At 44.9% G+C, this 26,734-nt stretch overlaps 2 protein-coding genes across 2 annotated transcripts; one reads left to right on the forward strand and one right to left on the reverse strand.

Moving 5' to 3' along the window:
- Positions 1-120: 120 nt before the first annotated feature.
- Positions 121-25,203, reverse strand: top3b (DNA topoisomerase III beta). Its single transcript, XM_088935989.1, has 18 exons — positions 25,135-25,203; positions 24,479-24,635; positions 17,803-17,934; positions 17,028-17,134; positions 16,457-16,531; positions 14,660-14,856; positions 13,620-13,776; positions 12,407-12,520; positions 11,141-11,231; positions 10,631-10,785; positions 9,608-9,713; positions 8,678-8,824; positions 7,287-7,460; positions 5,968-6,096; positions 4,983-5,132; positions 4,284-4,384; positions 1,842-2,043; positions 121-686 (listed from the first exon to the last, which is right to left on the reverse strand). Exons 2-18 carry the CDS (start codon positions 24,546-24,548, stop codon positions 208-210), a joined length of 2,586 nt encoding a protein of 861 aa, XP_088792115.1. The 5' UTR covers positions 24,549-24,635; positions 25,135-25,203; the 3' UTR covers positions 121-207.
- Positions 20,932-22,966, forward strand: LOC148818898 (interleukin-17F). Its single transcript, XM_088935597.1, has 3 exons — positions 20,932-21,024; positions 21,729-21,919; positions 22,744-22,966. Exons 1-3 carry the CDS (start codon positions 20,932-20,934, stop codon positions 22,964-22,966), a joined length of 507 nt encoding a protein of 168 aa, XP_088791723.1.
- Positions 25,204-26,734: the final 1,531 nt, after the last annotated feature.

The following is a 26,734-nucleotide window of genomic DNA, read 5'->3' on the forward strand; positions in this document are numbered from 1 at the left end:
GGGGGACACTAGGCACCCCAGGAATGGATCAGGAGACGCCTGCAGAAGAAAGATTGCTGGAAGGCAAAGAGTGAAGCAAATTCTTGTTACCCACCAACAAGCAACAGGATCCAGAAATACTTTTGTTTAAAAATTTATTTGCGATGACACATAAAAAAAAACAACTCCCCCAGCCACCGCGTCTGGCTGGATACGGCGGCGGCGGCGCTACACGAAGTAGGCGGCCAGGGCCGCCATCTTGTCTTTGGGTTTCTTGGGGTTCCCCCTGCCACCCGGCCTGCGGCCCCGGCCCCGGCCCCCCTGCCTCCTGGCGCCCCCGGCGCGGTGCATGGGGTGCCTCATGGTGGCGTGCTTGAGCTCCACCAGGTCCTGGAAGACAGGGTCGCAGAAGGCGCAGCCGGCGTGCTGGGTCTCGTCCCCGGGCAGGGGCGACCGGGCCTTGTTGAAGTCCACGATGAGCAGGGAGGCCTCGCAGGCCTCGCAGCTGTCGGGGGACACCCGCACCTTGTGGGCGTTCTCGAAGAAGTGCACCACCACGTTGCACCGGTTGCAGGCCATCTTCCACTTGGGGCCCGAGGTGGGGTCGAACACCAGCACCCCGCTCTCGCACTCCACGCACTGGCTGATCCCCAGCGAGCTGAGGGAGTGCTGGCACGAAGGGTGGGTGCACTCGCTGCACCCCATTCCTCCAAAACAAGAAAGGAAGGAGAGAAGTAAACGAAGAGGGGGTGGTGTCAGAAGGGGGGGGGGGCTCTCAGCCGCAGCTGAGGGATCCCCAAGAAAGCGACTTCGCTGGAACTCCCTCCCCAAAGCTGAGCCACTCCTGTACAGTGGTGAGGAAACGTTTGTGAACCCCCTGGTATTCCTGCATTTACTGCTGCTAAAATGTGAGTCATAATAATGGATCAACCCAATCTGATGAAACAAATAACACACAAACAACTGTACCTCTAATCTATATCAGAAAAATAAAGTATGTGAACCTCTAGAATCATGACCTCTAGTTAAAGGGGGGTAACTGGAGTCAGGAGTTTCAATTAATGAGATGAAATTCAGGTGCGAGTCTGAGGTGCCCTATAAAAACCCCCACAAAGCTTAGGTACCAACAGAGGCTTCACAGAAGAGATCTGTCAAAATGAAACATTATTATAATATGACAGAGATGCAGATCAGATCACATTTTAGGAAAAAATAATGCAGGAGTAAAGATAGTGCCGAAGGGTTTACAAACTTTTTATCACCGCCGTTACAGGAATGCAGCCACATCCGAACCTGGGCTTGTGCTTTTATAGGAACATGAGGGCAGTTACAAAAGAGAAGGAGGTCATTTGGCCCAGTGAGCCTGTCTGCCTGTAGCTAAAGGACCTGAGGATCTCATCTAGCTGCTTCTTGACAAGACACCAGGATACCGGCTTTGACAACATGGCTGGGGAGCGTGTTGCAGACTCCCACCACCCTTGGCGTAAAGAAGTGCCCCCTCGTTCTTAGTTTTGAACGCTCTTCCACGGTCTTTCCATTTGTGACCCAGGTCCACTGGGTCGACTCCGTCAGTGCCTTTGCACATTTTGAAGGCTTGAATCTGGCCCTCCCACAGGTGCTGACTATTAAACCACCTACCCCACTTAAAAATGAATTGAGTGTGCTATTTGGGAAGCCCCGCAGGACCCAGTAATTTCTCAGTTAGATCCAAGTACGTAAAGGCGTGATAAAATACCTGCACAGCACTGCTGGTGTATTAGCAGGATATAGCACTGTGTATTCAGCTCACTGTAAAGAGTATGAGTTAAACTACCGACAGAGCACCATGGGGACATCACGTCCGCTCTGCACTTCGTTCTTACCTTTCTTCATGTCCCTGAACGGGGGGTTGCTGTAGCAGTACGGGCACAGCGGGTAGCTCTTCCCCCGGGACCCCGACGACCACAGCACCAGCTCAAACTCGTCCAGGGGGCAGCGCAGCTCTTTGTACAGTTTGATGGCGCCGTTCTGGGGCAGGCTGTAGGTCTCATCGCAGTGGGAACAGTGCAGACGAGTCGGTTTTGCCTTTTAGAGACACGGAGATGAAAACTTGAGACAGGTCTAAAAAAAAAGAGTCAAAGCCTTCTTGTGCGATGGACATAAACAATTCTGTTTTATTAAGACTGGAAAACAAGCTTATTTTTAACCGGCTTATCTCAGGACACCTGCCACATCAGAATTTCACAAAGAGAACCCAGATCCAAGATTCATTCCTCGAAGTGTCCACTAGAGGGAGTGTCAAGACCAGTGACCAAAGCAGACGCTACACTTTCAATGGCTCCCCAGTCCTGCATGATCTGTTGTGTTCAAGGGCACAGTTACTTAATCTCTAGATCAACTAAAGTAATATATTGGATCTTCTGGTTCTTAAATGTGTATGTGGTGATGGAAAGTTATCTGATAACTACATTTAATAAATAATGCAAAATCTGCAGTTTGGGGTAAAATGAAAACCTTGAAAATCCCACACAAAGCATTTAACATGACGGGTCTCTGCTCTGAATTAATAACCTTGAAAAAAAAAAACACCCAATGGCTCATAGCTCAGGATCCTAAATGAATGAATACTCACAGGTCGTGTTCTGAAATGTATAATGTTAAGAGGTACAACTATAATTCTAAATTTTAAATGTCTAAACTCAGTGTCTGAAAAAGGATTCTATCCCTCAGACCCCCATTAAATGGTTTCAAAGGATACAATGCAAGTAAAAATTGACTGGGCTTTTTCCTCACTATTTTAGCCTTCATTATTCATGCACGCAAGTGGAAATCAGTAGGGTTTTGTAACAGCATTTAGAACGGCATGCAGATTGTAGACAGCTGCCTAACAACCCTGCAGTGGACGTCACAATCCATTAGAATCTTTTCTAAAAACCCACTAACCCAAGGACACTAATGCAATTCAGCGATGCCCACCAACACAGTGAATTTACGTCAGCAGTTTCACTAATTCGTAGTTTTTGAATGGTCGCTGTACAAAAAATAATCAGAGCCTGCCAAATGGAAATTTACAAAGCTAGGAAAGTAAGTAGGTAGAGGAGTCAGCAAAGTCATTCCATACCACCCAGAGCACTTCCCACTTTTCGAATTGTACTCGCTCGAGTTCAGGAGTGGGGTTCGTGAGTGCCCGGCCTTGAGGAAAAGGGCACACAGCATGATAGTTCAGGGTGACTCACCAGACCTGGAGGATCCCAGCGGCTCCCACGCACACCTGCTCACACCGACTCACACAAGGACACGGGCAGAGCAGGAGTCACGTTTGTCTTAATGCCTCAATAAGGCCAGGGGGAGGCCGTCCAAGCCGAGCTCCTTCCTCTTACACTGCTTACAGTGTTACAATGCACAGCAGCTCTCCACACGTGCTTTGGTCTGTTTCTCAGATGGAGTGAGCAATACTCCATAGGGTTGGTAGTTCTTGCAGTTTAATAAAAGTAATAATAATAATAATAATAATAATAATAATAATAATAATTCCTTACACTTATATAGCGTTTTTCTGGACACTCCACTCAACGCGCTTTACAAGTAATGGGGACTCCCCTCCACCACCACCAAGCAGCCAGAGTGCACCAGTCTGTTCACCACACACCAGCTCTCAGTGGGGAGGAGAGCAGAGTGATGAAGCCAGTTCAGAGACGGGGATTATGAGGGCATGATTGATAAAGCCCAGGGAGAAATTTGGCTGGGACACCAGGGTAACACCCCTACTCTTTTCGAGAAACACCCTGGGAGTTTTAATGAGTCAGGACCTCGGTTTTACATCTCATCCAAAGGATGGTGCCTTTTTACAGTATAATGGCCCCACTAACACCTCTTCCAGCAGCAGCCTCAGTTTTTCCCAGGAGGTCTCCCATCCAGGTACTGGCCAGGCTCACACTGCTGGGCTACAGCAGGCTGCCAGCTGTGAGCTGCAGGGTGATCTGGCTGCCGGCCTTATGAGCCGCCATTCTGCACCAGCAGCCTCTCTACACACCACATCAGCTGGAGCCGTGGCAAATTCCTTGAGCAACTGAACCGAGGGGGGACGTTTTCTGGAGGCCGGACTGAGCACGGCCTGAGGTTTAACCAGGATTTAACCTGGACATAGGGATGTTTCGTTTTAACGACCACAGGTGACCCCAGTCCTCGATTTATCTCCCTGGGAGCGACGCAGGTCACGCTCCTCAGGGAAGAGTTCGGAACTGAATGAAGAGAAATGCTCCAGGCGTAGCTAGCAGCCCGCAGAGCCGAATCTGTGCTCCGTATGCCACGCCCTGCCGACGCACCTGGATGTACTTCATGAAGCGGTGACACTTCCCACAGCGCGACAGAGGCTTCCCTGTGGCAGCGATGGGGGAGAAGGACACTTCCATAAGCTCGTCCATGCCTGCCGGGGGAAGAGAGCTGCTTTAGGTGTCTGGGGCGGGACGTTACGGTCACAAACTCGCTGTAATCAATCAACGCATACAAATCTCACATCCACTCACACATGAGCACCACACGACAGCACGTTATTATAATAATAATAATAACAATAACATCACTTTATTAGCCCTATACAATTTCTTGCATTAGGAATTTGTCTTTTCACAGACCCCAGCTTGCTCTCCATGAGACACACAGACACACAGATATGGAGAGAGCCTGGGGTCAGAGCGCAGGGTCTGCCATTGTACAGCGCCCCTGGAGAAGTTGGGGTTAAGGGCCTTGCTCAGGGGCCCAACGGAGTAGGATTCCTCTGCCGGCCGCGGGATTTGAACCGGCAACCTTCCAGCCACAGGCGCAGATCCTGAGCCACAGAGCCACCTCTCCGCCCCAGAGCTCAGCTTTTACAGCTCAGCGTTGTAGGAATCGGGGAAAGACAGGACACGCTGGCAGCGCTCGTCCTTGAAGTTTACTCTGACAAGGTCTTGGAGAGGACAGGGGTTCGGGGGGGGAAGGGGGTTCGGGGTGGTTGCTGGAGGGGCAGGGGTGGGCGGGCTCACCAGCGATGGAGTCGACGAAGTAGTGGAACTTCCTCTTGAAGATGTCCAGTGTGTGCTGCAGGACCTGCTGGAAGTTGGCCTTGCCCTGGGCGATGAGGTTCAGCTGCCTCTCCACGGCGCTGCGGATGGTGGGGAGCACCAGCTCTGCGTCTGCGGCACACAGACACGCCACGACGTCACCCCCTTTTCCCAGACACAATCTGCCCCCTCCCTGGACCCTGGACCCAAGTGGACACTGACCACAAGGCAGGAGAGGAGCTGGACAGGGCAGCAGTCCATCACAGTGGGGCATACATATTCTCATGTGAATCTGGGTTAAAATTTAGAGACGCCAATTAACCTGGTTTTCGGACTGTGGGAGGAAACTGGAGCATCTGGCCTGATCTTTCAGAAATAAAGCATGAAGCACCTCTTGCCGGAAGAGCAGCCCAAACCGCGTTGACACAGTGGCCTTACTGAGCATCTGGCTGCGGTGCTTGAATCTTTGCCAGGGGTCCTTCTGTAAGGGGGTCTTCCTCCTCCAGTCTTACGCTGAGGGCAGAGGGCTACACCTGCCAGCAACTCTTCCTCTCCACGCAGAGCGCTTGAGTGCAACTTATTCTAAAACCCTAAAACTAGCAACACCTGCTTACAGTCTACCAAAACATTTAATTTGGGACATTCCAAAATAAACGTTAAAAACAGGATATTGAATAAAGAGCTAAGATTCTTTTAACAACATTTAATAACGTTCATTGGGAAACCTGGGCCACCTGGATCGAATTTTTATTCAGGACCCTTCGATTCTCCTGTGCCCATGATGCACAGCGAGAGGTTGTGGGGATCGCAGGCAGCACAGTTACACACACATGTTAATTCTTTGAGGTTCATTTTTTTATAGGAATCCCTCAATCAAAATGTAAACACTACTGGGAGTCTCTGCTATTTCTGCCATCATGATTTTCTCTCCCATTCATTGTTTCTCAAACCTCAGACAGCAACTTACCTATTTTGTAATATCCGTGCACTAGAACTATTCCCAGATTAGTTGGTTTGAGCCTGCGACCACTCTCCACGGTGACATAATTCCTTTGACAGACATTGTTGATGTGCACAGGGATACTAGCATCAGTGCCTGCAAAAGACACAGGTATAAGTAACAAAAGATGCACACCACAGCTACGAGACTGCATGTTTTATCTGAATGTAAGCGCATGCAGCTGGAAATATGATCCAAAATTATAATCCAGTTGCAGTTTATGACTGCAGTACTTTCTTAACCACCGTTGTCCGTTGGAGTCATAATAATAATAATAATAATTGCTTACACTTATATAGCGCTTTTCTGGACACTCCAATCAAAGCACTTTACAGGTAATGACAGGGACTCCCCTCCACCACCACCAGTGTGCAGCCCCACCTGGATGATGCGACAGCAGCCATAGTGCGCCAGAACGCTCTCCACACATCAGCTCTCAGTGGGGAGGAGAGCAGAGTAATGAAGCCAGTTCATAGATGGGGATTATTAGGAGGCCATGATTGGTAAGACCCATTGGGAAATTTGGCCAGGACGCCGGGGTTACACCCCTACTCTTTTCGAGAAACGCCCTGGGATTTTTAATGACCACAGAGAGTCAGGACCTTGGTTTTATGTCTCATCCGAAGGACGGCGCCTGTTTACAGTATAGTGTCCCCGTCACTATACTGGGGCATTAGGACCCACATGAACCGCAGGGTGAGCACCCCCTGCTGGCCCCACTCCCAGGAGGTCTCCCACCCAGGTACTGACCAGGCTCACACCTGCTGAGCTTCAGTGGGTATCCAGTTGTGAGTTGCAGGGTGATATGGCTGCTGACTCAGCACTCAGAGAGGAGAAACGACTGTGTGTGAAATCACTGGGTTTGTAATCTGCATCGGGCAGGAGGCTTGATTTAATCTGACTTTAACAGAGCATATTTTTTAAAATGTGTTTTTTTAATATATGACCATTTGCTCAACGCAATCTTTTATGCCCGCTGAAAGTGGCCTGATGAGACACAAGAAGAGAGGAAAAAACAAAAGTTTTCCCTTGCCAAGTTTCTGAGTTTCTGAGTTCGCCTCTCACAGGTCCTCTTACAGCTTTTGTGATTAAGACACTTAAATCAGAGGAAATCCCAGCCGGCGATTAAAAATTCATTTGCAGTTGAGGTCGGACGTGAAGCGAAGTGGCGGATTGTGCCGACCTGCTCCTCAGGCCCGGTCCCCCGCGTGCTCCCGGCTGGCGCTGACGCGGGGGGGACCAGACCGCCCCCTCGCCAGGCGCCTGAGCCCCCCCCCGGCCCTCACCTATCCCGTGCTTCTCCATGAGCGAGATGAGCTCGGCTTCGGTGAGGTAGTCGGGGGGGCTGGTCTGCTTCTCGAGGAGCTTGATGTCGTCCACGGCGAAGACGTCCCCCCTCTCGCAGGCCGGCAGGTTCTCCTCCTCGGGGATGCTCTGCCAGGGCATGACCTCGGTGAACCCTGCAAGAGGAGGTGGGGTGGTGAGCTACCCCACGCGTGTGCCACGCCTGCGGACTCAACGGGAGCACGAGCCCTTGCCAGGGGGCGACCGTGTGAGGGCGTGTCATTTCATCATGTCATTTCCCCGCACGGCAGGGCGGAGCGGCGGCTCTGTGGCTCAGGATCTGCGCCTGTGGCTGGGAGGTTGCTGGTTCGAATCCCGTGGCCGGCAGAGGAATCCTACTCCGTTGGGCCCCTGAGCAAGGCCCTTAACCCCAACTGCTCCAGGGGTGCTGTATAAATGGCTGACCCTGCGCTCTGACCCCAAGCTGCTCTCCCTGTCTGTGTGTCTGTGTCTCATGGAGAGCAAGCTGGGGTATGCGAAGAGATGAACTCCTAATGCAAGAAATCGTATAGGGCCAATAAAGTGATGTTATCCTATAACGCGGTCAGCTGGCTTTCCTATGTCTTTCCTGTGTGAAGGAGGCAGGAGGAAAGTGGGGTTGTTGACACTAACCCACATAATCATAAGGAGATCAACTCGGGCAGAAACCCATCGCAGGACCCTGGAACTGTGTGGCAGCAGCACTAACCACAAGCAGCCCTCCTTGACTGATTAACTCAGGCCTACTGAAACATCACTGAGTTCACCGTCCTGCATGCACACAACTAGGAGGTCATATTTACATATTAAGCAGATTAACAGCTTACCCTGACTGAAACCACAGATGGATAAGAGGAAACATGGATTTGTAAGACAAAACAGCGTGAACCTGCGATACCATCTACTCCAAGCCCAGACAAGAGTTGCATGGCTCGAGAATTTGAAAGATCTTTCACCGGGTCCAACGAACCGAAAACACTGCTCACATACAATGGCACAGGAAAAGAAAACGATTTCTTGCAGCCCAAGAAAATGTCAAGAACAGATTCAGTGAAAGGAGAAGAGACAAAAAGCTTTGGATCATTGTGAGTATTTCTAAGTCGGACTGTGAAAGCAAATCTTCATTCAAACTTTAGGAAATGCAGCTGAGGTAAAATACAGATGAAATTCATGAAATGTATGACTTATTAAAGACTATTGTACAACACAAGAGCCTGCCAAGAAAGTACAGATGTCTTCAAAGACTCTTCCAGGAACTTAAGGTGCAAGTGCAATGTTCTGACTAACATCCTGCAGCATGTTATTCATGTGGGTTAAGCGTGAGTAGGGTGGGAGGAACTCAAGCAGGCCTTACCAGCAGATATCAACGTCTTCCCAGTACAGATGAAAGTCTCTGTGCCGATACTGAAGACAATGGTGGTCTGGAGGTACTTGCAGTCATGACTAACTGTGGCAATGAAGTGCCGGGTGATGTACTCATACAGACGCCAGCCATCGCTTCCTGCGCAAGGAGGAGAAGAGGAGAAAAGAGACTATCAGAAAAAAGAAAGACTCAGCTCCCGGGGCAACTCAGGACTGCCGCCATGCCTGTTTCATTGTAGAAGGAAAGGGTATTTTGAAAACCACAACGAAAATCATGAACCTTTCAGAGAGGAAAGAAAGTTGTAAGTTATTATGTGTCCAGGGGGAAAATGGAGGAGGCCAGTGAAGTCTGACTTCTTAAAAAATACAAATTTGAACAGGTCTAGGGGGATTTCTAAAATCAGACACTGATTTAAGCGATTAAAGACCCATACATTTCTAAAAATTCCTAAAACAAGACATGTGAATAAGAGTGCATTTGCACTTGGTGGTAACTTGTGAGTTTTTGATTTTGCATGTCGTATGCCAGCACTAGATCAGAGACTCCCGGAGAGCGGAGGTCTTCGTTCCATGAGAAAGGCCGTGAGGACAGGCCCAAACTGATAGGAGACAAGTCACTTTCTCAAGGTGAACAGATACCACCGCGACAAGACAAAAAGATAGATGCAGTGAAAATGCAAAGTTAGAAAACGCACATTTCATTGACATTACACCAAGCAGCTTGAGTGAATGGGTCACAACAAGGACAGGCCTCATGAAGAAGGAGGAAAAAGAAGAGAGATTTGGTCACGTAATGAATGCCAAGGTGTGTAAATCGCAGAAACTGCTGTTCAACGTTTGTCGCCCTCGGAGCAACAGTGAAACTCCAGAGTGGGAAATGTTTGAGGAACAGTGTCAGCAAAGACGGCATGAATTTGACTACCTAGCTCGCTCTCTGAGGCAGATCTCATTGGGGTGATAGGTGGGTGGTCTCCTGCGTCGCTCCCTTTCCTGGGATGATTCAACCCCTCCGACAGCAGCGCCCTAACCTGTGACGAAATAAAACAAAAAAGCAACAAACAGGAAAATTGTCAAATGAATTTTCCAACTACTCAGACCCGTTATTATATCTTGGTAACAAAATAAATTCATTGACATTATAAAAAAATATTAAAAATTCAAACTAAGCACAAAATCGTGGACTTTGTGAAGGCACTGTAAGTTGCCATGACAACGTGATGCGGCCCTTCCTGCTCACTAGTCACTGTAATGACTGATGTACTGTGATTTACGAGTTAGTAAGTACAGGTTGTGCAACAGACATTTCACCGCAGAAATGTGCCAACGTGATCTGCATCCAGAGTTAAAAAATAAGTAGTATTTGTCGGCAAAACTCTCAAAATCGAGAGCAATATTTCTATTGGATCAAAAGACATGCATTCACAAGCCAGCTTCTTTACACTGTAATAAGGCCACCTCACATCACCTGATGTTTTGTTGCCTCGTTTTTTAACACAAATCGGAAAGTTTATCTATTTTATGATGTAAATTGGAGGAGGTACAAGTAACTGTGCACATTTTACTTTTATTGTGGTTTGAAATGCAGTTGTCAATGCCAGTTCTTTCGAACCTGAAATATAAAAATAGCACCGCAGTTCTCCTTTGACTGTAATAAAGACCCCTCATGTAGTTAAGGTTTCTTAAACACCTCCGAACTTCCTGAACTCCTTAGGAAAGCAAACTGCTTCATGATCAATAGAGATTTCTGTTGCTTTTATTATTATAATGAATAATTATCAAAGATTCAAATTCCAAATAATAAAGCCGGCATAAATAAATTCCCCAAAGCAGCAATGAAAAGCTGCCTATCGACGAGGAAAAGTCCAACACAGGTCAATCGGAGAAAAGGACACTTCAACTGTAGCAGCATCAGACCAGGGTTCATCACTAGCTGTCCAGAGCTCACCGTGTCTGCCCAGAAGGGGTTATTAGCCTGTTGTCGTAAAGTTCCTTTGAGGTCAAAATTTTCGGGGTAGTGCGTGGTCTCGGTACGGGGGTAGCTGATGTAGCCCTGGGTGTACAGTCGCTCTGCTACCTGCATGGTGTGCTGAGGCCCCATTCCTGTCCAAACAGGACAACGGGGAAGGGAGTGAGGGAAGAGAGGGGATGAGACAGAACACATGATAATTCACAACCAGGCAAGCCTGTTAAAGAATGTGCACAAGTGCCACACAATTCCTTCTGCAGTGCTAACCCCGCTGCTGCAACAGAGCTGTTTATCGAAGCCCAAATGCTAATCAGCTCTTGAGCTCCCTCCAGGACTTGAAAAGACAGTCCTTTGCTTTACGGATTGGACATAATGTAGGGGGCATTACTGACGTGATTGGACATGACTGTCCATGTCAGCATGCAAAGAAGAGGGCACTGCAGGAGCAGTCCTGAAAGGAAGCTGAGAACAGTCCACAGCGTGACATACCCAGGGCTGAGCTAGCCACTCGGAGCATTTCCACTGTATTCAGAGCCAGCGGTCTTTGCTTGGCCTTCTCCTTTTTGGTCACAGACTCTACCTGGAAGTTGAACACAGGACACCAAGAAAAATTGCTGTCGCGACTCCAGCCGGTATGTGAAGACACTGATACAGACTTTCTAAGGTGGGTGCAATCACTTCTCAATTATCACACTGGCGCCAGGTGAGACAAGCTGCACATCAGTACACCGAAGAGCCTTCTCAGTGACGCAGTACTGTCAGAAACTGCTCACAGTGTTACAATGCACAGCAGCTCTCCACACATGCTTTGGTCTGTTTCCCAGATGGAGTGAGCAATACTCCATAGGGTTGGTAGTTCTTGCAGTTTAAAAATGATAATAATAATAAATAATAATAATAATAATTGCTTACACTTAGCACTGTAGGTTCTTGAAAACTGATAGTTGACAGCTAGATAAATAACTACTGTAGGCAGATAGGAACAGGCCAGCTAGAATTGTTCAGTGTGGAAATAATAATAATAATAATAATAATAATAATTGCTCACACTTATATAGTGCTTTTCTGGACACTCCACTCAAAGCGCTTTACAGGAAATGGGGATCCCCTCCACCACCAACAACCACTGGATGATGCGACGGCAGCCATAGTGCGCCAGAACGCTCCCCACACATCAGCTCTCAGTGGGGATGAGAGCAGATTGATGCAGCCAATTCATAGAGGGGGATTATTAGGAGGCCAAGATTGGTAAGGGCCATTGGGAAATTTGGCCAGGATGCCGGGGTTACACCCCTACTCTTTTCGAGAAACGCCCTGGGATTTTTAATGAGCCAGGATCTCGGTTTTATGTCTCATCCAAAGGACGGTGCATATCTCACATCACAGTAGGCATTGTGCCTGTGAGAAGGTTCTTGAAGTGGTGACTCATGACCATGTTCTGATGGGAACCCTTCATTGAAAGAAAGGCTGCAAACGAGGGGAGGTCATTCAGCTCCTCTTGCCCATTTGATAGCTACAAGCTAATCAATCTGAAGACCTCATCCAGCTGTCTCATGAGAGAAATGGCAGAAGTCAGGGTACAGCTTCTACAACCTGGCTGTGCAGCGTGTTCCACACTCCCACCACCCTTGGTGTAAGCAGCATGTGGTACCATATCGCAGGTTAGATTGCAGACACGTCAATGACTTAGGGAAAAAAGGACATGTGCAAAAACAACCAGGGAAAATAAGAAAAATGCAGGAAACCAGGTCTTACCCGGGCTTCCCTTGTAGTCTTAATCATGTTAAGAAACATCTGTGCCACCTCCCTATCAAAGACTCGCACCCGGTCCCAGTCCAGTGTGAGGGGACCATCTTTACCCTTAGAGACCTGCCAAAGGAAAGACACGTACAGCTTCAACTTTTGGATGCGAGAAATTCTGGTTAAACGAGAAAGGCAAAGAGTTTCGGTCTGAGCAATTCAACAGAAAAGCACAATTTGAAAGGTTAACGGTTTTCCTCACTCTGATTATGCACACATATACATACATGGGGGCACCAGGGTTTAACTAAACCAGAGTTCAGAAGTGGGTGCACATTCACACGCTATGCAAAAGAACTGACTTCTTTGGACACACCACACGCTATTATGTTCATTTTAGAAAGAAAGTCAGAAATACTTTTTGAAATACAATTTCAAAATTGCTTTTCCGAAACATAGAACTCTAGAGAGCACAGCACTACTTGGGAATCAGATTCCAGGAAAGATGTCTTGCTGTGACAAAAATTCTAGAAGGGGAAAGTTGTCAATTATTTAACATTGGATATGTGGTATTTGTAAATCCTTTCATTGTTAAATAATAAGTTAAAAAATGGCAAATAACAAAGAGATACTGGAGACATCACTTCCCAAATGCAGTCTTTCACATGTCACACTACACCTCGGGTGTGTGGTTATTAGTCTAAAGGGAAGGCCTTATGTCACAACAGTTCTATATCTACACTGTGATGCAGTAAAGCCATTATAAAAGCACAATTAACAGAACTCGGGGGTCTTCCGACACAAGACAGGTGGAGAAGAACACTGTGTGCCAGATCTCAAACAGGGCAGCCTCAGGGCTCTGCACGAAGAAAAAGCACCCGAAGGCCAAGCGTCGTGAAGTTCAGGAGGCTTAATTGTTTGCCTTTTCGGGCCAGACAGAAAACAACAAAAGAAAAATACTAAAAAAAAAACCCAACGACAACACGCACACCTTACAAATACCAAACAAAAGCCTAATTACAGCCATGTGAGAATTCTAATTTATAAACCCTTTACCAAATAACCAATAACACACTGATCACCTTCAGTGACTACTTACAAGTAACTACAGGCTGCATAGTGGCCTCTAGGGGCAGGCTGGTGAACTGCAGCCCCTTCTTAAACTAGCCAGCCATACTTTGCAAAAGAACAGTATGAGGAAAATAAAATAAGGGCTGTCTGTACTAACCTTGGCTTGTAGCACCCAGTAGAGCTCTGGCTTAAAGGACTGTATCTTGTCGTGACGCTCCACACAGAAACCAAGGGTGGGGGTTTGGCAGGGGCCAAAGGAGATCAGAGAGGAGTCCAGATTGCCATATTTTCCTTGGAAGTATTTAGTCTGAAACCTAAAACCCAAATGCACTGGTAAGGCACACAAAGGCAACTGCAGCACTCAGGAGTGATACTGGGAAAAGCATGCCTAAGTTGATTTCCAACCTTCCAACTGCGCCAGCACCTGGAAGACACGGAAGGCTTTCTTCTAGGAAAGAGCATAACCACTTCCTGCAACCTGCATCATTCCTCCCACCCTTGTTACTTGTTACAGCACCTCTGCCTCATGAATGAACTTCTCCACGCCCGCCTGTCACTGTGAAGTGTGGAAAAACACCTACACCCTGTCACGGTCGCTAAACAACTTTCATACCTCAAGTCTCTCTCCAATTTCCTAATACATGTGGGTACGCGTTTATTTTCTAGAGGCCAAGTCCCATTTAAAAAAAGATGTGAATCACCACAAGGATTTTACAGGGCCACTGTTTCAGGATTACAGAACTAAATCTTCGAAACGGGCATGTTAAAGTTTAATAAAGCAGAAGATCTGTAAAGATGCTAAATCCCACTCAATACCCAGCTATGAATGCAATTATGCGCAACGGGGGGACTAATTTAAACCCAACCAACAAAAGGCTTTGGGCTTCAGTCGCCAACAGTACATTTCTAAGAGGTACACACAAACTATTACACTTGCTTGCAATGCAGGCCAAACAGGTCTTAGCAAATCATTCCTGAGGGAGGTTCAATTTAAAATGTATTTTTTCACCCAAAGCCAGAAAAGCGCTGACCCTTTCAGCAGAATAAGACTCCAGCTGTCCCTTCAAGGTCCATCCGATATTCCAGGACCTTGCTTATCCCTGCCACAGAGCTGGTTTAAGGTTCCACAGCCGGGGCTGGGGGTACACCATTCCGACTTGCCCAGCTCATCGAAGGGCAGCGGAGGGGTGGGGGTACCTCGTGAAAGCACAGCCGATCCTCAAGTCCAGCTCCTGGCGGGCATCTACGGACAGGGCTTCGTTCCGATTGGGCTCCCCCAGGCGGTTCATAGCGTTCCAGATGTCCGTGTCTGTGATGGAGCTGAACTTGGCCCGGTGCACGGTCTTCTCGCCCCCGTAAGGCTTGTTCATGACCGGCGTGATGGCGTCCAGCACCTGCGCGTGAACAGAGCGACGCTCAGCTACAGCGACAGACCCCCGAGAACCCCGAGCACAGCCCCCGACTTCACAATCATCACCCTCAAAGTGCTGCGTGCCTGGGAGGGGGTTAAAAGCCATTAATTGTGACTGGCTGGGCTGGCAAAACCAGAAGGAGCTGCTCATAGAAAAGAGTGACCAATGTTCACCAGTCAGACAAACCTGACGCTCTACAAGACTTAATAAGATCACTTTAAGATCACATTATTAGCCCTATACAATTTATTGTATTAGGAATTTGTATTTTTGCAGACCCCAGCTTGCAAAAGAGACACACAGACAGGGAAAGAAGCTTGGGGTCAGAGCGCAGGGTCAGCCATTTATATGGCACCCCTGGAGCAGTTGGGGGTTAAGGGCCTTGCTCGGGGGCCCAACGGAGTAGGATTCCTCTGCCAGCCACAGGATTTGAACCAGCAACCTTCCAGCCACAGGCGCAGATCCTGAGCCATAGAGCCACCTCTCCACCCTTAATGAATGACTTTGTGAAGGAAAGAGGCAAATTCAATGGAGATAACATATGCACTCAATCTGCACTTGTTTAGGTATCGATGTTGAAGATAACTAGCAGGTGGAAAACCTTCTTGGTTTTCATATAGAAGTGGCTACCTAGGAGGGCATGAAGAACATCAGTCCCCCAAAGTGGGCAATGGCACCAAAGTGATTTGAATGCCCTGTAAATGATGGTGCAAAGTGCAATAGTGAGGAATGGAAATTAAGACTCGTTCAACGGCGGTGACGCTTATGTCAGTATTTCTTTTTTTTAAAAGATGCAGGCGCTTACCGATGTAGCAAAAGAAAAATGCTCCGCAACACATAGACCCATGAGAAACGGTCCCAGCTGCTGTGTGACGGGAATATTCTGTCTCTGACTTATTGTCAAGCAGCACTGAGTCTTTGCCACTAAGATCCATAACAGCCTTCTCCTGTTATGCTCCCAAGCTCTGGAACTCTCTCCCCAAGGATATCAGAGAGTCACCTTCTCTAAACTCCTTCAAATCCAGACTCAAAACCCTCTTCTTTAGAAGAGCCTTTACTGAACTGGTTCCATTCTTCACCCCTCTGCTTTTCAAAGTAGCACCATCCACGCTTTCCTCTGTATATTGTAATTGTGTTTTATCTTGTGTATTCTTTTTATTTATTGTTGTTGTCATTCTGTAAAGTGCTTTGAGAAGCCACCTTTAAAGGCGCTGTATAAAATAGTTTATTTTTATTATCATCCAGAACCTGCATGTTAACAGAGCGATCCAGACAGAAGTTTCACCGTATCGCTGGAAACTGAAATCAAGCTCTTAAAAGGGACGCCAGATCCAATCAGCCAGATTAAAGCTCACAAACTGCAAAGAAGTATGAAAGTAAACTGGGAATGTAAGAACTGAGAATGTACGCATTTGCAACAAAGACCTTTTCAGGTGGTTCATTTTTTTCTGCTTTCGCATTGAAAAGAAACCCATAAAAACACTCCAACCGAAAATCGCAGTTAAGATATTTTTGTCGCCATGACTTCACTGGCAATTTCCATCTCCTTTGTGTGTAACACCTGCCCATCACAGGTCCATACCTCAAAACAGATGTTTTCACCTTCCTTGTCACAGTCCAGCCACAGGACAACACTGTCACATCCTTTTGCCTCAACCTAATAAGAAAAACATGAAATCAAGACTGACATTCCATGTATGGAGAAAGGAGATCTAACAAAACTGCCTTATTATCCACCTTTCTGCCTCCCACCGTCACCAGTTAAGTTCCTGCAACTGCAAATTAAAAATGCAATATTCAAATCTTTAAATATTAAAGATTAATAATTAAAAATACTGGTTCTAATTAAATAGTGTCCATTAACTTTACATTCATAAACCTTATCTGACGAAATCTTCTCCACATTCACATTAAGGAGAGCAAAAGCTATAACATTATGTTACTTTCATGACACATCATTTCAAGTCAACAATAAAACCAAAGAGACAGACATACACTAATGAATAATCAATTAATTAAAAGTGATGACTAAACTGCAGGATCTAATATGGACACAGAGCTCATTCAGTTAATGACCAGCACTGCTCCCTTGTCTGAGATCAGTCCAGTACAGCAAGACTTGGAAAACAGTGTATTATTATCTGGACAGTTACCTGTAAGAACTTGACCATGTTGAGTTTGGGGTTGGCTTCTTTCTTTTCTGTGGGAGCTTTGCTGAAAAGTTCTGCAGGGTCTACCTTATCCCAGTTGTTATATTTCCCTGCGGATTTGTTTTAGAATTTTGTTTAGAAAATGAAGTGATATTTGGAAGATTCAGGAATTAAATTAAATGCAGCACTGACACACTTTTACTCATGAGCAATGATCTACGTTACAGACTGTGATTCAGAAAGGTGGCACAGCTGTAGACGGCTTATAGCACCTTCGATTTTTGCAAGTAAAAAAACCCTTATACAGTTGAATAACGGGACAAAAATACGGGTTGAGGAAAAGGCTGATTTTGTCTGTAGCATTATGACACAATTAAACCATAGATGATGATCACTTCCTTCATCTATGGAAATATCCATCTTGCTTTGTTTGTCACATTTAAAACATTTGGAGTCATCATTTTAATTTCTATTTTGCAGCCACACAATTCGGAGCGACCTGTTGTTTTGATTTGTTTCTGTAAACGGTTTGCACACAGGCCCTCCTTCTGCAGATCCCAGGAGTCACTGCTGGAGGGCCAGCTGAGCTCCTGACTGACTCCACCCCAACGCAGCCCCTGCGGGGTTCACCTGAGCACGGGCGACCGGCGACATCTGGGCTGAGCCACAGTCAGAGGGAGCACCTTAGCAGCCTGAATTCTACACGGCTGGACGTGCAATTGAGAGACCTGCTGCATGTTGCAAAGACAAACCCAACCAGCAAGCTCGAAACGACTACCTATGAAATCCAGGGTCATGACATGACCGCAGACGGAGGTCATCTTGAATCGGACGGTCTGTCCCATGAAGCCAGCCGTGTACTCATGGACTGAACATGCGCCGTTCAGCCCTTTGCGGCTCGTACAGCTCCCTGCCGGGGGGATGAAAAAAATGGGATTACAAGACAAGCACATCTTCCGGGTTCAACGTACTTTAACTGGCTTCTGCTCACCAGTCAGACAAACCGGACGCTCTACAACGCTTAAGGAATTGTGAAGGAATTTCACAATTCCTTTGTGAAGGAAAGAGGCAAATCAAAGGAGAGAACATATGCACTCAGTATGTGCTTGTTATTGCATTGAAGCTGAAGATACCTAGCAGGTGGCAAACTTTCTTAGTTTTGATATATAAAATAGCTAAACAGGAAGGCATTAAGAACATCAGCTCCCCAAAGTGGGCAATGGCACCAAAGTGATATGAACGACCTGTAAATGATGGTGCAGAGTGCAATAGTGAGGAATGGAAATTAAGACTCTCGTGCAATGGCGGTGACACTTATTTCAGTATTTCTATTTTTTAAATGAATTGCACCAATGAAGCAAAAACAAAATGCTCTGCAGCACAGAGAGGAATGCACAATGGTCCCAGCTGCTGTGTGACAGGAATATTCTATCCCTGACGTATTGTCAAGCAGCACTGACTCTCTGCAGCAATAGGCAGGAACCAGTCCTTTCAGCAGACATCAAGGCCGGGTATTCAGTACCCAGGCACTGGAGAACTGTTGGTGTAGTGTCCATCCAGAACAAGGGTGACATAACAGAACCAAGTCCACATAGATCAACAAGTCTTATTTCTATTACCTGTAAGGTTATGGAAAAGAAAGCTGGAACTAGGCTCGACTATCATCTCTATATCAACTGGATTCTAAGAACATGGATTTAGAGAGGGCACATCCTGTTTACGCTGGTACAGGTCTTTGAACTTGCAACAGCAGTAATCAACAGAGCTCATGATAAATTCATTTTCAAAAAGTTCCTCATTTAAAAAAAAAAAAATCATTTTCAAGTTCCTCATTCAAGGAAATACACACCGTTGGACTGAGAAGTAGTTAAGGGATAGAAAACAGATAAAGAATCTCGAAAAGACCAGATCAGTACTAAAGATTAGTCCTCTCATCCCTTAGTGACACAGTGACCCCCACTGCCTCCCGGATCCTTGCAGATATGCGGTGGTTTTGATGAGAGATGGGTCTCGTCTCCAGTCAGCTCTGAACCTCTCCCGTACAGGGATGTATTGCCAGAAACAGGTTAAAACATCAGGGGCTGAAAAGTGGGTGGATTTACTCACTCACCCCTGATTGCAGTCGCAAAGATTAGAGCCATGAACCAGGATGTGAAAAATATTCAATTGACGACTCCGAACCAGATGGGTAGAACAAAATCAATCAGCCATTATGAACACGAGGCACAAGGTGGGAATCTGGAACATACTACCTTCCTGTGCTCTCAAAGACATTTTAATTGCTTCTTTTAGGAAACAGAAGGATGAGATCCTTGATCAATCAGCTACTAAAAACCTTAGATGGGCCAAGTAGCCCCTCTAATATGTAACCTTTCTTATGTTCTGTCACAGACTGGTGTTAAAAAATGAAAAAAGGAGGGTGAAACTGCTTCTCTTCGTGTTCCTCAGTGGATATGACTTCATGTTACAGAAGCTTGACTAAAGAGTGACTAAACTCACCTCTCGGTATTGAAAGTGTCCACGCCCAAAAGGGGGAACCAGCACTCATTACCAAAAGTCTGGGGGGATTTAGTCATGACGTTCATCCACGCAGCCCCTGACACAATGACTTGTGCGTCAAGTACAATGCTTGCCTCCGGGCTATCCAGGAGCAATCTACCGAAACAGAAGTTTAACGGTCTTCTGCTGTTCTCATTCATCAGCCACAAAGTTATTTGACGGTCCATTGAAATAATGATGAAACATCATTCCTATGTAAGGTTGTGATTAAGGCCGCTTAGAAATTCGGAGACTGAAAAAGACAAATGAATACTTGGAAAAAGCACTGGTAATTAGAATGGAGAAGTGAAATGGCAACAATTTTTTTTTAAAGCTCAATAGAAAAGATTTTAACCTTGCAGACAACATGCAGAATAGGTTGACCATGTACTGTTTCCAGAGCATGAGGCAGAAGCAGTTTTTACTATATAAACTTCATGGATGCCAAAGATATTGGATGATAGGACTGTGACACCATTTCTTCAGCCTGCTGCTCTCACTGGGACTGAAGAATTTCCTAAAGTATCCATCCTTTAACCCCAGGACAGCACACGATAAGCAGCTCTGAACACATGCAGCTGCTGGTTATCCTGGGCTGCCCTTCGCTGCTGTTAGACCATTCATGACTTGTTAATGAAATACAGCTATAAGAGAGACCGTCATGTACAAAAGAGGTTTCTTGGTTCACCAGGAAGTAATTTTTATAATGTTGCAAATGTCAATAAAAAGAGCAAAGACTCTAGGACTTAAGGACTAAAACAGTCGGGAATACTCTACTATACTTTTATTTTTTTTCCAGTATTATCGATTAACAGCAAGCTTCAGACAGTTCAAGAGGCTAAGTCTTCACAAGAGATTCATATACTGCCTGCTGAAGACTGACTGAAGAGGCTACAGACCTGCTTGGTCTCTTCTAATTAATCTATATTCATAATTATGGTCGCTGCAACTCTTCATCATGGGGAAAGATTATCAATCAGTTAAAGAATAAATTCAAAAAGAGACTGAACACTTTATAAGGCCTATTATTTTAAACATAATGCAAAAAGTTGGCAATGCACTTTGCACAATTTGTGCTTGGACTACATGGATAACGATTTTGACTCATCTTTCAAGAGCAATACACTTGGAAAATCAGAGGTATTCACATGGGCTATTTCTGCTTTATTAGTGGCTATAATTTTTGCAAACAGTTCTATACCTAAGAGACTTCTGACATGACGTGGCTAACTAACGGCTTCCCAAGGCTACCGGCATTAATAAAACTCTTTATTGTGAAGAGCTGCTGAGGTCCTCCAGTGACGTTCTTTCAGCCTCTCCATTAGCCGTTTCATTCCGCTTTTCCCACATAAATAGGGCAGCTCCAACGATGGAGACAGTAAGCTTCAAAAAGGGCAAACCCCTCACAAGTCCCGTCTCACGATCCAGAATCATCGTGGCAAACAAAATGTTTCACAAAAAGGTAAGGATATTTTTGCTTTGCTTTGAAGGCGGTAGGATTGCTAACCAAAAGAGTTTAGACTGCAAACGCTCCTGGCCGATCTATCTGTTAACATTTTATAACAGTGTTAATCTTATGGCTGTCAATTTATGAGCAAAAAAAGTCATGAATTTTTAATTCTGCACTTCAGACTGGAGCAAAGCCTTTTCTCCTCTCTTTTTATGAATGACCATTTTGAAAGATTCATGCTATGTTCTCATCAGCAAATGCAAAACCACATAATGGAGAAACTGTGCGATTGGGATTACTGATACCTGTATGTCCTGCTTCTCTGGCAAAAGAACAAAAACCTCCAAACAATTTGCATATTGGTGGCTAAAAAGACTTACCTAACACTCTGTATGTCAAAAAAGAAAAGTAATTAGGCTATACCTCACCGTTACCTGTAAATATAGGAATATTTACCTTCTTTGAAGAGCAATTTCAATGTACAGTAAAACACTATGAAAAGCAATGTTTTCTTTATAATTCAAATGAGCAAAACTCCAAGACTGTTCAGACTCCAATGTTTTACTTTAAATCATTTTTTGTTTATCCTGCACACCGTAGGGTAGCACAAACATATATATTTTTATAGTCCAATGCATTGCAACACGCATTCTAGAAGCAGCCATCATATGGCTACTAGGAGTAAGATGCTTCTAAGCACACTGCTTTTTTTCCAGTTCCTCCAAGCCTGCTGTCTCGCCATGCTGATTTTAAGCCCCAGCGGCAGCAGCAATCCGGTGAGGTGCCAGGAAGATACACAGAATCAGTCCTCTGTGCTCTGCTCAGGCATTCTAGACCAGTTTGATTTCCAGATCATCGACATGCCCGACAAGCTCTATGAGCGGAGCGTGGCACCCTGGAACTATGTGTAAGTACACCTCATGTTTTTCAGCTATGATTCTTCATGTTTCACCTTGACATCAGTGTATTACTAGCTAGATTTACCATCGAAACCATGTCTAATCACAGCAACGGCTTAAGGATCATTTAACTGTTTTAATGTTTTGTACAGAATGTAACATTTTAGTGAAATCATGCATGACATCTGGTTTAAAACTAATGGATTACAGCACAAACTTCCATTTAGTGAAGCTCTATCCTGCAGAATGCAATGTGGTAGTTAAACATACATGGAAAATATTGATGACCTGACTTGGAAAGATCAAGGTTGCACAAAATGACTTCCCGCAATACTTGTCAGAGAGTTTCTGTATATCTGTACAGACAGACGTTTGCGTTGTTAAAAATAACTGAAGTCTTGAGAAAAGCCCTCAGAAATCTAATTTAGCAAGCGACACACACGTCAGTCAGCTGATGGGTGTAGTTGTGTTGGACCTATATACTAACACTGCTGTAGGGATTTGGATCAATAGGAACTGCTGCTGTACTCTAAAGCAAGGTGCTCTATGCAGACAGCTCCAGTAAAAATGCACAGCTGTGTGCAAAAGTTCATTTGGAAGCCACGCACATCAGAGAGTCTTAACTTATGAAGCGTCATTGTCGATACAGTTACTGCATTCTCTCCTTTCAACTTCCAGGCCTTTGGCAGCACATCAACAATACTGTTAAAATCACAGCACTTCTTAAGTTTTCCCTGCTGCAAAACCCAGACCTTGGGGTTGCAGATTTCTGTTCTGGTGCATGTGTACCACGAGCAAACTGATGGCAAGCACTGTTAATTTTATTTTGCAGGGTGAAGATGGACGTGAACCGGGTACCCCAGGTTATCCACGAAGCCCACTGCACTTCCAGTCACAACTGTGAGAAAGTGAAGGACAGCTCCTCCAGTTTAGAAAGCATCCCCCTTTCCATCACAATCCCTGTGCTTAAGAAAAAAGACAAGTGTGCCAGCTATTCAGTGGAGCAGGAAACGATTAGGATAGCTTGTATATGTGCCACAGCCAGACAGCAGTAAGCTCGACTAATACGAGCCTAACTAAGAATAAAAAGATAATTTAAAAAGTTTAAAAAATGCACTTTACCAATGTTCACAAAGCTTGCACAACTTAGAATGTTAATATGTGGACATTACATGTTTTGATGCTGGAAACTGATTGCCTCTTGAAGGCAAAGCAAAAGGAAGGAAAAAAGTGGTTAATGTTTCCATTGTACTTCATCAATCCATACAGAACTAATACACTCCAGCGACCACAAGCAAAATGGTACATGTTGAATACAACCTAATGCGCTTAAGACTTTTAGAATGAAAGAAGAATACATGAATACACACCTATATGTAGCTGAGGTATTCAGGTATATTTAAGGTGAGTTACGTAAAATTCTGGCTGTCAGTGCTCAAAAGAAAGAGGGAGAGGTGCTGCAGCTACAATCACAGGGGTTGCCAAGACAAGGGGGAGCAGTCTCTTATTCCTTTACAGAGTCACAACAGCTTTTCATTTTTTTTCTTAGAGTTGCAAAGTCAGAATGGGCTAAATCTATCTGGTTTGGGACAGCACCTTTGGAGTTTAGCCTACTCTGAAAGTCCAGAAATTGTCCGTGGATAAGACCTCCTGTAAAGGTTTGAAATAGCAGTGACGAAGGGTTAGATATGCATTCGAGACATCTAGCAATAATCCAGAAAAACAATGGCAGTTGCCATTAAACACGAATGCCAGAACAAACAGTGAATATGTCAGAAAATGTAAGCTAGTCATGTTTTCAACATGTTACTATCTTTTCTAATGGTTTTGCTTAATGTTGCCTTCAATGTTGGATTCTAAAATAAAATGAATAACATTAACTGTGTATGTGTGTCCTGACTGATCATTTAAAATACACTGGCTGCTTTTGTGAGACTTACAATTCATATAATCTTATACTGGACACAGTACCAGTATAACCACAGCTAAAATACGATAAAAGAACAAACCAAACACATCGTATAGCTAAAACTGTAAACTACATCTAGAATTTATGCATATTTAAAGGAAATAGAACAACTCCATAAAGATTTAAAGTAGGAGTCCCAAACCAGTTCCGAAAAGAGGGTTCAATCTCTTGTCCTTTTCATTAAACCCGGGCTCTCGACTACATAGTGTATGTAACTTTAGGACAGTAATACTCCTAGCCAGGGCAGGACTCAGAGCGGACTGCATTGATGTGAATCCCTTGAGTAACCAATTGTTAAAAGACTTCAAGAGGCATTCTATACTGTACATGACTCAAAAATCATTTCCATTGTTTTATTAACCGCTCAGGTCTAAACAAAACCCAGGAGACACTAGTCCATACTTAAACAGCTCTGGCCCCTTGAGAGAGAGGGGCTAGCAGGTTTTCTAAGGCTCTTTACATCCTCAACACAATGAGGACCTCAGATAAATGTGACACTGGTCCATGTATGCGAACACTGAGCTTGATGATATCACATGAGCAGAGGGAGAAAGAAACAGTACAGACACTGTGCTCCCCCCCACCGGTATTGACCCACCTTTTGACAGGATCTTCGCTATAGACTGAGCCAAAGAGGGCTTCTCAGCTACCATCAAGACAGTCTTCATTTCGGGATTGCAGATGGAGAGTCGCAGGTTCGACTTCGCACGCAGACAATCGGATAACTCTTGGAGGCCAGTTATTACTCACTGCGACTGAAGACAAAACGATCTCACATCAGCGTCAGTTAACAGTGTCTGCTGCTACTGTACGAACGACATACTTTAAACTTGAAACTTATTAAGAAGACGTTTCATAATAGGCCGAGGCGGATGCTGAACACAGTTATAATTGAACACACTACAAGTTCATTCCTATAGCTAATTTTGATCAGTATTAAATACTGTATTATTAGTATGCTTTTATGAATACTCTGGTGTAATCTGAGTTACATAGATGCTAATATAATTAATAAAAGCCTAAATTTAGACTGAAAATAGATTAACAACGTCAAACGTCCTATGGTATACATAATAAAAAGCTGCGCTATTCTAACTTAAATTTTCGCTTCAGAATCTTCCCTTTCTAAATAAGTTCCTTCACAGCTGAAAATTAAATTTTACCAATAAAAAGGGTAATCAAGATTATTCCAGTGACGCTCAAAGCCCCTACAGTAGTTAGAATGATACAGTAATAATACAAACAAAACCTTACAGAAGAGAGCAGGAGTCGTGCTATGAAGATACTGGAAGCCGCCATGACACCCACGACTTGGCTGATACACTTCCGGGTCACGACGAGTTCAGCTCCTTGATTTTACAGTAAAATATCGAGTATAATCCAATTCGATTCTTTTAGTTTTTTGCGGGGTGTGGGTATTTTGAAATGATCAGCAGATTCTCTGACAGGAAGTTCCTTTTCCCCCCAGCAATTGTTACCAATTTCAAGAATACTTTGATACTTGTGAGATGTTGCTTTTAATCGCGCCTGGACGATACGACGAATAATGGCTGTTTGTTTAGCTTATATTGATAAGTTAATTTTATAAAACATGGCGCATTTACATTTTTAGACTCCAGACGTGTAACTGTGCTGCGGGAACAGAAAATATACAGTGTATAAACAATATAGCTATAAACAAGACAGACTTGCAAACGTCTTTCTGCAGATATAACTATATCGTAAATTTGTATAACTCCATCTAAATTACTTCTGATCGCCTCAAATATGCAATATATTTACCATTAGGCTTCAATATGAATGAATGTACTCATGCACATGCTTTGCTAGACAATTTTTAACAATTGCAAATGATGTCAATTGCTTTGGACCAGATGTTTGACGTCCAGTCAATTCCTCCTGCCACACACTGCACACATCCTTTAAAAACCCAATACCGCGATCCAAAACAGGGTCTGGCAACTGATCTGAGCCGCATAACGTAAACATGAACAATATTCAATTTCAAAGTCTAAATCAGGGGATCTCCATCCTCTCCCCTTGTAGAGCCCCAATTCAGCAACTTCTATAACTCACCGCTTTCTAAGTACAAAAGAACAGTGATTTTAATAACTTTACTGGCCATATACAATTTCTTGTATTAGGAATTTGTCTTTTCGCAGACCCCAGCTTGCTCTCCATGAGACACACAGACAGGGAGAGAAGCTGGGGGTCAGAGCGCAGGGTCAGCCACTGTACAGCGCCCCTGGAGCAGTTGGGGTTAAGGGCCTTGCTCAGGGGCCCAACGGAGTAGGATTCCCCTGCCGGCCGCAAGATTCAAACCGGCAACCTCCCAGGCACAGCTGCAGATCGTTAGCCACAGAGTCACCATACCGCGGTGATGGTAATCCTTTGTGACCTCATACCAATACCCATGGGCCTTCAAAGGCAGAGTTCTGATAATTAAACAGAAGTCTTGTTTATTTCTGCTAATCTTTAGAAACAGATGATCTATAAGAGTGAGTGGATTGGGGGCTTTCCTTGAGCTGGCTAAATAAAACCCCCTTTGCTTTTATTTCATTCACATACACATTTTTCCATGTTGTGGACAAATGTCATATTGATACTGCCACAAAAGTAACACAATTTGCATGGAACTGTTGCTCTTAATGACAAATTACTCTAGCCTGTAAGTAAACCGTTAAACCATATTTTGCAATACACTCTCAAGATAACGTGGCAGTTGTTAGACGGTTGAAATTGCAAAAACCCTGTTACTGAAACAGGACACATTACTAAGGAATGTTCTAAAACCCAGAGCTCAACACAGAAGTAGCCCCACTCAAACACCTGGATTACCTTGAGGATGATGAAA

Source organism: Atractosteus spatula, chromosome 17 (genome assembly GCF_055471065.1).
Source record: "Atractosteus spatula isolate fAtrSpa1 chromosome 17, fAtrSpa1.hap1, whole genome shotgun sequence".
NCBI lineage: Eukaryota > Metazoa > Chordata > Actinopteri > Semionotiformes > Lepisosteidae > Atractosteus > Atractosteus spatula.

What these genes read in the sequence shown, in the direction of transcription:
- LOC148818898 (XM_088935597.1), top strand. Translation starts at nt 20,932, where the DNA reads ATGGAGACAGTAAGCTTCAAAAAGGGCAAACCCCTCACAAGTCCCGTC. An exon ending in ACAAAATGTTTCACAAAAAG is followed by an intron (nt 21,025 to 21,728) that starts GTAAGGATATTT and finishes CTTTTTTTCCAG; the next exon opens with TTCCTCCAAGCCTGCTGTCT. An exon ending in GTGGCACCCTGGAACTATGT is followed by an intron (nt 21,920 to 22,743) that starts GTAAGTACACCT and finishes TTTATTTTGCAG; the next exon opens with GGTGAAGATGGACGTGAACC.
- top3b (XM_088935989.1), bottom strand. Translation starts at nt 24,548, where the DNA reads ATGAAGACTGTCTTGATGGTAGCTGAGAAGCCCTCTTTGGCTCAGTCT. An exon ending in ATCGGCTGTGCTTTCACGAG is followed by an intron (nt 13,777 to 14,659) that starts GTACCCCCACCC and finishes TTTGGGTTTTAG; the next exon opens with GTTTCAGACTAAATACTTCC. An exon ending in GAAGACGTTGATATCTGCTG is followed by an intron (nt 7,461 to 8,677) that starts GTAAGGCCTGCT and finishes CTCCTCTTGCAG; the next exon opens with GGTTCACCGAGGTCATGCCC.